Raw genomic sequence first — 9,843 nt, forward strand, 5'->3', positions numbered from 1 at the left:
TACATAAATAATTTATTTTAATCCCATGCGTATGTAGTTAATTTTCATTCGCCTAAACGATATCCTTTTCTCTTGACTTGCTTCCAGGTACGTGAATTAGCACTAAATATATCACACTTCTAAAACGTGATTTCAGCTCAATAACTGATTCTGATACGGGGAGAACAAATTTTATATACGCGGCAAAATGTCGTTGCGCTGGTAATAATGATAATAGTAGTGATAATATAATAATAATAATAATAATAATAATAATAATAATAATAATAATAATAATAATAATAATAATAATAATAATAATAATAATAATAATAATAATAATAATAATAATAATAATAATAATAATAATAATAATAATAATAATAATAATAATAATAATAATAATAATAATAATAATAATAATAATAATAATAATAATAATAATAATAATAATAATAATAATAATAATAATAATAATAATAATAATAATAATAATAATAATAATAATAATAATAATAGTAGTAAACAATGATCGTTCGAACCATTAAAAAAGAATCAAGGCACTATTCGAAGCCTGCACTGAGAAAAGTTTCACTTGTCATAGTTACTAGAAGATTTCGGTGAAATATTTGAATGACAAGAAAATATTATATTTATTGCTATTATAACTGTTGATACCACCGATAATCCTGTGAACGATTAAAAACAAATTAAGGTATTACTTGAATGCAGCACTGGGGTAAATATTACTTATTAGAGTTATTAGAATATTTTAATAAAATATTCGAATTAGAAGAACAGATTTGTTACTGATAACTATTTAGAGATTACAACTGTCAGTACTAACTTTTTCGGTGATAATAACGTTAAATCTGTTTATTCAGTTAACTATTTCATTTGGTATTGTATTATAATATTTATATATATATATATGTGTGTATAGGCTATATTTTATATATTTTTTGGTTATGGTAAAAAGGGTAAGTAGTCAATTACTGTGTGATAACGAGAACTAGAAATTTCTCTATGCGTGTATGAAAATAAACGAATGCTTGGCCGTCAACCGATTATAAATCCTCGCCGAGGTATCAGACTACCGATATTCGGCTGGGACGGCAGAAGAGGACGATGTTGGACTCTTTCCGACTGCGAGGAAGGCGACTCGCTTATCCCAGAGCCGGGGATTAGACCTCGAATTGCACCCCCGATGACCGCCGGGGGTTTCACTATTTTCCTCACCGTATCTTCAACGTCCGAGGCGATCTTTTCCGGTCTGACAACGTCTTCGGCAACCTTACTACCGACTCCGAACGTCTCCTGACCAATTTTCATCACTGCCCCCAGAGCCTTTTGGCCAACCTTCTCCACCCTCTCGACGCTCGCTTTGAACAGACCGCAAGTTGAGGATTGAATCCTTTCGACCGATCCAGTCCACAATCCCATTTCACAGTATCTGTAAGCATGTATATAACACGTTTAATCGTTTTTCTCAGTCAATTGACAAACACTTTCAACTGTATTCACTTTTGGAATGAATGTAATACTGCCTTTTGTAGTACTGACATTTTTTCAAAAGTCACAGAGACGCTTAGATTTTTTGAAGAAAAAACGAAAGAAAAAAAAGAAAACGGAAAATTTGCTATAATTACTGCATTGTTGAATGTAAATCCTTTCCAATTCTCAAATAATATGCTATAAAAGAATGAAGATTCTTGCTAGGATCGTAAGTGTTTAAAAAAAAAAAGAAAAAGAAAAAAACATTCGGTTGAACAGCCGCACAAATTTCTGCGACACAATGCTCGGCAGAATTTTATGTAAAGGACATTCGTCATGGTTAGCGTTTTTTATCGTTTATGCGCAACCTGAAATTTTCCACAAGTCTGGGCTTCGATGTGACGCTGACAAATGGGTTGGTCTTTGCTGGATCTTTGCCGCCGGCGAAAGACGGAATTTTTGTCAAATTTCCGCCGGGGAATCCCGGCTTCGCGGATGGTACCGACAATTCTCCGCTTCGCGCAAAGTTCGCTATCATTTCCGTGAAGACGTCGGTGACTTCCGCATCCTCGGGGTCGACAGGTTCTGCGTTTGTACCGCCGTCGGTGAGTCGTTCGCCAATAATAGAATTCCTCCCAAAAATGTATCCCAAATCATCACCGTGGCTGGCAACTGCTGCAGGCATGATGGATTTTTGATTATTGTTGTTTTCATGCATTTGGTTAAAAAACAAATATGGTGTCATCGCATGTTCGTTGAATTAAAAATTAAAAAGTCTGTGTAATCAAGTTGTGAGCAAATACTGAATCCTCGAACGCGGAAGACGGTGGAAAATTATTGAAGTATCGCATAAATAGTGATTCCCTCATTTTGCAAGTTACAAATCTACAATAATCATCCGATTTTTTTGCTATCCTGTAAATTTATAGTTCGAGAGAATTACGCACTGCATACGGTGACTCGTCACAGTGAATTATGCCTTTGCGGAATAAAAAGATCTTTTGATTTAGCACCACGTTATCATCGACGAATACATTTGCATACACGATCGTGGATTATTCGCGTTTTCAACAACTTCTGATCTCTTCAAGCCTTGTATCAAACAAATGTATTCATTCCGCTTTCGAAATCAGAATGAACATACCAGCAATCGTAACGCGTTTATCCATTATTTCAAAAATATTATAATATCAACTTGTAATTCATAATGTTACAGTGGTGAATCACCGTTTAACGAGTAATTATCGTAACAGATTTTTATGTGGTTAAATATTTTTCAAATAACCTCGTACGCATGCTTTTCAATTACGCTCAGCAACGAGGTGAAATTTCTAATACTATATATACATATATTTCTGAAGTCTGCATTAAATGAAGATGAACACAATTTATGACGAGGAAAAAAAAATCAACCTAACTTTATTTATACTCGTTTATCCCTATACGTTGCACGTGTTACACCGGCGTGTAATTTTCATAGAGAAAAAGCAAACACAGTGAGATGAGATTGTTTTTGCAACCGGTCCTCCTCGGTTCTAAACTGCAGTCGTTAAGGCACATGACATCTAACACGCTATTCGCTGTGCGCTACACAGGAAGTACGTATATATACATATATATATATATATATTAAAGTCAGTAATAATATCGTGGAAAAAAAATACATGTTTTTATTTAAAAAAGTGGAGTTGACCTTGACGTAGCTTCAGCGCCTCCACCGAAAAAATAATAGGATGGTCCAGTATGTCGGCCTTTTCAAACAATGTAACTTTCATGTGAAACTTTTTTCATTATCATCGACAGTTTGAGTGCTATTGCTCTGTCACACTTTAAATGCCCCACCCTGTATATACATATACACGTATATACGTATGTACATATATATACCTACACATATAATTGCTCGGTAATTATTTGGGATCCTGGAACTCGTATATAACGCGAGTCATTTTATCGGACGTAATTACACTCGCTCCCAGGTACGAAGCGCGTGCAGAAAAGTTACGCGAACGATCTGACGCGTACTTTTTACTATCAGGATAATTAAGGAGTGAAAAATTGAACCAATGCATTTTTGTGTTTCGAAAAATTTCGTACGAAAATCTACGAACGAAGATTCTTTCAAATATTATTAAACAATGCGCAAATTTGTTGGCTCCACAGCCTAGAAAGATAAATAATCAATTAAAGTAACTTGTCCTTAAAGTATAAGAAAAATCTTGTAACGGACAGTTTTAATCGAGAAACCGGTATTAGGTATAATTTTGAAGTAATTACCCGAGCGCGTCGTTTGAAGAAAATAAATATTAAAAATATCAATACCAAAGACGTATAATCTTTGTCCAATTTCAATAATTTGGAACACATTTTATTTGTAAATGGATACTAAATCGAATCACTTCTAGACGTTTTTTTACCGAATTATATCCACATTTAATAACAATGAAGCTGTATGAAAAATCATCCTGATAAGTTCAAATTAACACAGTCGTTATTTTTTAGTATGAAAGAAAACCTATTAACCTTATTTCAAATCAACTCCATCCAATGTGATGTAAGAAATCTATTAAGAAACAAAATTCTCATCCGAGCATTCACCGAAATTGTACAAGCGATACGATTTTGGAAATCAAAGAAGTGACGAGTGATCAAGTGCGAGCTAGACTAATACGATCGAATCAAGTTCCCCTGAGTAGAGAGACACCAAAAGAGAAAAAAAAAGATTAACATGAATAATCTCCATTATTAACTTTTCTTTTATTTCAAATATTTTACTGTTTCCCCTTTTTTCTAATGGAAAAAGTACACCACATTCGCAGTTTTAACAAATCTTAAAGTTCATTTTGTTTGTCATCGAATTATCTACAAATCGTCTAATAAGTAAAATCATTATCGGTCGCACGTTATAACTTAATTATGATTTGTTCATAGAATTCCTTTATCGCGAACCAAATGAGCTACAATTCACTGTAATATTGGACTAACTCTACGAATCTGACGTTGAAAAAATGTCCACGATCATGTGAGCTGTCTCCGATTATAATTGTTACTCCTTGAACGATATCGACCTCAATTCACGGTTTTCACATTTCTTCCGTTCTAAGAAAATAATTTTCAATCAAACCTTATATCAGAACGTAATTCAATTATCGATTTCAAATCTCAAATGTTCCTGAATTTCTCCGCTTTCATCATTTTCTGACTGAAATGCACATCTGAAACATCCTTAAGCCTCGATGTGATAATCCATTTCCTGCATCGATTTTTCCACGCATATAGTAATTAAAAATAATGCCTATCTCACGATTTCTGCCCCGCAATTACCTCCGTCATTTTCCTTCGCCTCAGCCAACGGCAATCCTTGCAGAAATCCCTTGCCGAAATTCTTCCCGTTGGTGTGATCAAAGCTGTACAAAAAGGCTTTGCCCTTCTTCGACCATTGTTCAGCAGCGAGGAAAGCTGGCGCGTTAAAGAGCGCGTCTCCGGTGGCCTTGGCCACCTTGGCGAAGAGGTTCCCTTCGTCCCGAGTACCGTCAGGGATATTGAGATACTTGGAGAAGGCCTCGGGAACGAATTGCCATTGGTTTTCAGCATTTCCGAAACTCGGTATCGTTCCCTGAAGAGTTTCGACCAGATTCTTGTCGACGAAATTCGGGATCATGTCCACCTTTTCCTGAATTTCCTCGCGGAAACGACCGGAAATCGCGCCGCCAGTTTCGTCCTTCACAACGCCGATGAGCAGTGGAATTTCCGGGAACTCTCCAAGATCCAAGGAGCCTTCGGGCGGCCTGGTCAGGAAGTTAGGCAGCGACCGCTGATCGTCCTGGCCCTCCACCACGGGCCCCGGACCCAAAACTCCCGCCAAACCGCCGACGAAGCCTTGAACCGATGCCCGGATGCTTTCCAGGGACGAATCGGCGTCGATCAATTTCTCCAGCGGAAGTTCCTGCAGGCAGCGCGTCATCTCCGAGACATCCTCGACCGGGCAATCGTTCGCCATCGCGATAGCCTTCGCGCTTGTCGTCGGGTCTTTGTCAATGGCGAAATGGGACAATACGGAACCAGACATCGCGATTAGTCCGCTGAAATGGCCTGAAAACGAGTTATTTCGAACATTTAACAAGCAGCGAGTTTAATCCTTTTTTTTTATAACTATAAAAAATAAAATAAAAGATATATTTCTTGATATTAGTTCATTGATATGTTTGAATTTATTTTTACATCGAAGAATCGAAGCCTCACACGGAAAGGAGTCGGCAGTTCTCAGAGGCGATTCCCTCGAGAATGTCATGAATTGAACGGTTGAAAATCAAATTGTAAGTCAAAGGAACTTAATTAACCCTAGTCGGTTACACCTCGCATAAAGGTCACACAGAGTGAAATTCACCCCAGAAGTGATTTTTTGCTTTCAAAAATAATTTTTAATAATCTGAAAAAAATGTCTAGGTATTGCTTAAGGATCGCAGAAAAAGCTTCTTCAGTTTCACTAACCAAAATTGATTGTTTATGCATGGTAAAACATCGGAAACGTTGAAGAAATTGCTAAAAATGTTGAAAAAAGGCTTTAAGATTCCGTTTTAAGATATTCCTTATGGTATAGCTTTTCAAATTGCTGCGCATTCCGAGAAATTCGAAACTTCGTATAAAATCAGCTTCAACTGATATTTCCATGGGTTTTCTGAAGAGACTTACAAAATGCTGCGCTAACTTTCTAAGTGTGTGGACACAATTTGTAAATTACTTCTAATCTTACTTTGCGTCAGTTTGGATAGCGACAGCATCATAGCAGCACTGGCTCCAGTTCCTTGTCCAAAAGCGACGATTTTCCGCGGATTACCGCCAAAGAATTCGATGTAATCTTTGATCCAGTCGACTGCCAAAGTCATATCGAACATGCCGTTGTTTCCCGGTAACTCCTTGCTTCCGGTGCTCAAGAATCCTGTGCGAATAGGTGTACGTGGCTAATCTTAGAATAGGAAATCATTCAATCTTATCGGTAGAAAAGCCCCGATCACAACGTTCAGAAATAGCATTTTTTTTTTTTTTTTTGTGATCTGTGGGCATCGATGTTCTATTTCAACTAGAATTGTGCAATTGACATATTAATCATAAAGTTATAGTTTCCAAGCTCTTCAATTGTTCAGGGACTAATTCCGATTGGCCGAACGATGGAGAGGATATGTAAAAATGAAAATTCGATGCACTGATCGTAGCGTACGACAAAAAATAAAAATAAAATATCTCAAGTCAAGAATGGCGAGACAGCTTGCCTAGGGAACCCAATCGATACTGTATGGAGACAACGACCATTTTCTTCTTGATTAAGTTTCTCATCTCGTATTGGCAGGCGGCACCGCGTCTGAAGCCTCCGCCGTGAATCCATACCAGAACCGGGTAACCGTCCCCCTCGTCTGGCAAGGCGGGAGTGAAAACGTTCAAAAACAAACAGTCCTCAGATCCGATTACGCCACCCTCTTTTGAAGAATCTGGCTGCGGGCAGGGCGCTCCCCATTTCGTCGCGTTTAAGTCACCCTCCAAATTCACTCTTCTCGGTCTCTGGAAACACGCAATTCACGGCGATGTTGAAATATGGAAAACAATTAATTGCATCCCGATCTCTGGCCTACGATCACACAGCTTGCAAGCTTCTGAGTGAGAAATTAACTGGCACGTTTACAATCAGCGATAAAAAATTAAGTCGAATTTTCTAGGGCCCGTTAAATTCTATCTTAGCTTCTTCGTTCATTTTCGTTTCTCTCTCATTCACTGATTTCATATTTAAGAACCACCATGGTAACACAGTATTGCTGTATTCCGTTTTTTCTCAGTCAATTCTTTTCGCAAGTCTCTGCGATGCTTTTAAGTTTGTTCATTATTTGTCACCCTTGTGAGGTATAAGCGTCTGATTCATTTGGAATATGGAAATAGGAGAAACAAGAGAGACGGAGATTAGATACTCTGTGAATTGATATTCTATGAATATTAAATTGCTATATTGGTTTAAATACGGAGCGGAGATCCAGATTTCTGGATTTCGATTATCGGCCAGTTTTCATCCTGCTCGGTAACAGCGCCTAACAATAGTAACAATAGGCAACGCAGGATGCGGAATTCTCGGATTGTTCGTAACGCTGCTTCGTAGCTAACAATAAATTAATGAAGCATGGGTCGCCTTTGGGTGGCCTTGCATTATATCATCTCCATTTGGCGAGGCTCTTGGACAATTAAACACGTAACGGAAACTGGCAACTGGCTGCGGAGATAGCCTGATTTTGATTTGAAATAGGGTGATTATAATTTTAGAGTACGAACAACAAATCGTAACTGAAACGGAAACTGACTAAGAGGATATACGTAATATTTATTGTTTTCCATTTCTGTTGTACTTATGTATAAATTATAAATCTTATTCCCAATTGACGTTCAATATAAATACATAATTCTCTGTACTCATTTGACTTTCTCATGGTAGTGAAAGAGAATATTGGCTATTATACTTTTAAATAACACACTTTAAGTCGTACGTCTAAAACTCTTGGACGCATTTCTATAAGATTTAATTCTGAATTGTGGTAACATACAAGCAAATTCGAAACTCATAATCTTTAGTTGCGACTTTAAATTGTGTGGGGTTTTAAATTTAATTTCTAATATATCGCTGTTTCTTTTACGCTTATGATATAGAATTATAAAGATGAATCAAGTTCTAGATCTGATTATCCCAGCTTCATTTGATATAGAACATCGTACGAACATATTGTATATGTTCTATTGTGTGTTTCTTTTCATTGACAGACAACGATACTTATAAAATGATGCAGCCATTTTACGGGACACCATTTTGGTGTGAAAAAATAGGCTTTTGATACGACGCATTTCATGCAGACCATGAAAACAGTAATGATATAAGATTTATCTACGCCAGTAGGTATGTAATCGCGGGGGTGTGCCAACCGGATGTGGAGCGATATAAGCGGTCCAAGTGAAGAGCATTGCATTTTACGATGGTCGTTAAACGATCGACTATCCCAAGGCCCACATTAACTTGAACTGAAACGTCCCCTGCAGGGTTATCGGTGTAATATACTATACATGTACACGACTTAGCACCTATAACGAAATTGATGCTTATGACCAAATTCTCTAAAAGCTGTATAAATCTTATTATTCTAAAACCAATCTCTTGTGGCTTGGTCAAATGTCATTATAGATGCTAGAGTAAAGTTCACATTATTTCGCTCGTTGGCTTGATAGATGAAATTCATCGAAGGCTGGCATGTTTATACATTATATAATTAGTGAAAATTTTTGTGAAGTAATATTGTAGGATATTAATAGCATATGAGGCAGGGAGTTGTTGGTCATTGCCTTCTGCTAAATGAGTTGATAATTAGGTTCAGCATTCATCCGCTTATATTACTTTGGTATGCCATTATACGTCATCAATCTTGAATAACTATCATTCATTGTTCCCTCCATTAGAAAATGGTGTCATTTCGATCTGAATTCAGTATAAGTTAATTATGGAGACCAAATATGATTGGAATTCTGAGAATGATGAATATAGTAATTATGGTTTGTGTTACGTAATGCAGTGATCCGTGAACTAATTGACTTAGGTACTCATCATTCGATGCAACCGCATACTTGAAATCGATGCCGACCAACTGGGGGTTCTCCGAATCTGATTCCCCGAAATACGTAGAAGCCCTTGCCCTCGTCCCGAGTTCCATAAATCCGGGCATCTCGCTCGTTTCTGCTGACAAATACGACGGGATCATCTTCTGGTGGCTGAGCAGCTTCGATCCCTCCGACAATTCGTTTTCGCCTTTTTAATAAAGGAGACAGGCGATCACCTGCCGTATACTCAGCTATCACAATGATTATAGTTAAAAGAATAACGCTGCACTGATGTTTGTGCATCGTGTGTAAGTAATATAAGTTTGATTAGTTTCACCGATATGACGTTGATTAATCGGTTATAAAAATTTTGGTCACTAATTTTTTTGCAATGTTAAAGAGTTGTAAAACTTTGACGAATAATGACAGTCAACTTTCAAGAATAGCCGTAGTTCAGTCTTATTTTAGAATGAGTCCTCGGATCTCCCAACTGCCTCTGATAAAAGGACTTCATCATCTATCCCCACCTTGGCCTAATTGTCGTTTTATTTTTATAGAGTAGATTTCACATTGCTCTCGGTTTCCTGTATACGTGTATTGTCTGGAGTGTGATTACAAAAAGCAATAGAATTTATTACAAGCTTGTATAGTGGAATAAAACGTTTGTTTTTCCGAAAAAAAACTTATCACCGAAAGCGGTATTTAATCGCTATTCAATTTCACTTCAAGTATTCAAAGAATACGAAGACA

At 37.1% G+C, this 9,843-nt stretch overlaps 1 protein-coding gene across 2 annotated transcripts; it reads right to left on the minus strand.

Moving 5' to 3' along the window:
* Positions 1-491: 491 nt before the first annotated feature.
* On the minus strand, positions 492-9,589 carry LOC124217067 (pyrethroid hydrolase Ces2a). Of its 2 annotated transcripts, none has more exons than XM_046622326.2 (6): positions 9,121-9,589; positions 6,744-7,029; positions 6,227-6,412; positions 4,798-5,565; positions 1,842-2,145; positions 492-1,432 (listed from the first exon to the last, which is right to left on the minus strand). In XM_046622326.2, the coding sequence occupies exons 1-6, from the start codon at positions 9,394-9,396 to the stop codon at positions 1,039-1,041; spliced, it is 2,214 nt and encodes a 737-aa protein (XP_046478282.1). In that variant the 5' UTR covers positions 9,397-9,589; the 3' UTR covers positions 492-1,038. The 2 variants fall into 2 exon arrangements, with proteins under 2 accessions (XP_046478282.1, XP_046478281.1); XM_046622325.2 differs by having other exon boundaries at positions 1,842-2,148; positions 9,121-9,588.
* Between the last annotated feature and the right edge of the window lie 254 nt (positions 9,590-9,843).

This window comes from Neodiprion pinetum, chromosome 4 (genome assembly GCF_021155775.2).
Source record: "Neodiprion pinetum isolate iyNeoPine1 chromosome 4, iyNeoPine1.2, whole genome shotgun sequence".
Classification (NCBI taxonomy): Eukaryota; Metazoa; Arthropoda; class Insecta; order Hymenoptera; family Diprionidae; genus Neodiprion; species Neodiprion pinetum.

Coding starts and splice junctions, on each gene's coding strand:
- LOC124217067 (XM_046622325.2), bottom strand. CDS start 9,396: ATGCACAAACATCAGTGCAGCGTTATTCTTTTAACTATAATCATTGTG. Junction 6,413..6,743: donor GTATCGATTGGGTTCCCTAG/GCAAGCTGTCTC, acceptor CTATTCGCACAG/GATTCTTGAGCACCGGAAGC. Junction 2,149..4,797: donor GGCGAAGGAAAATGACGGAG/GTAATTGCGGGG, acceptor TCATGCCTGCAG/CAGTTGCCAGCCACGGTGAT.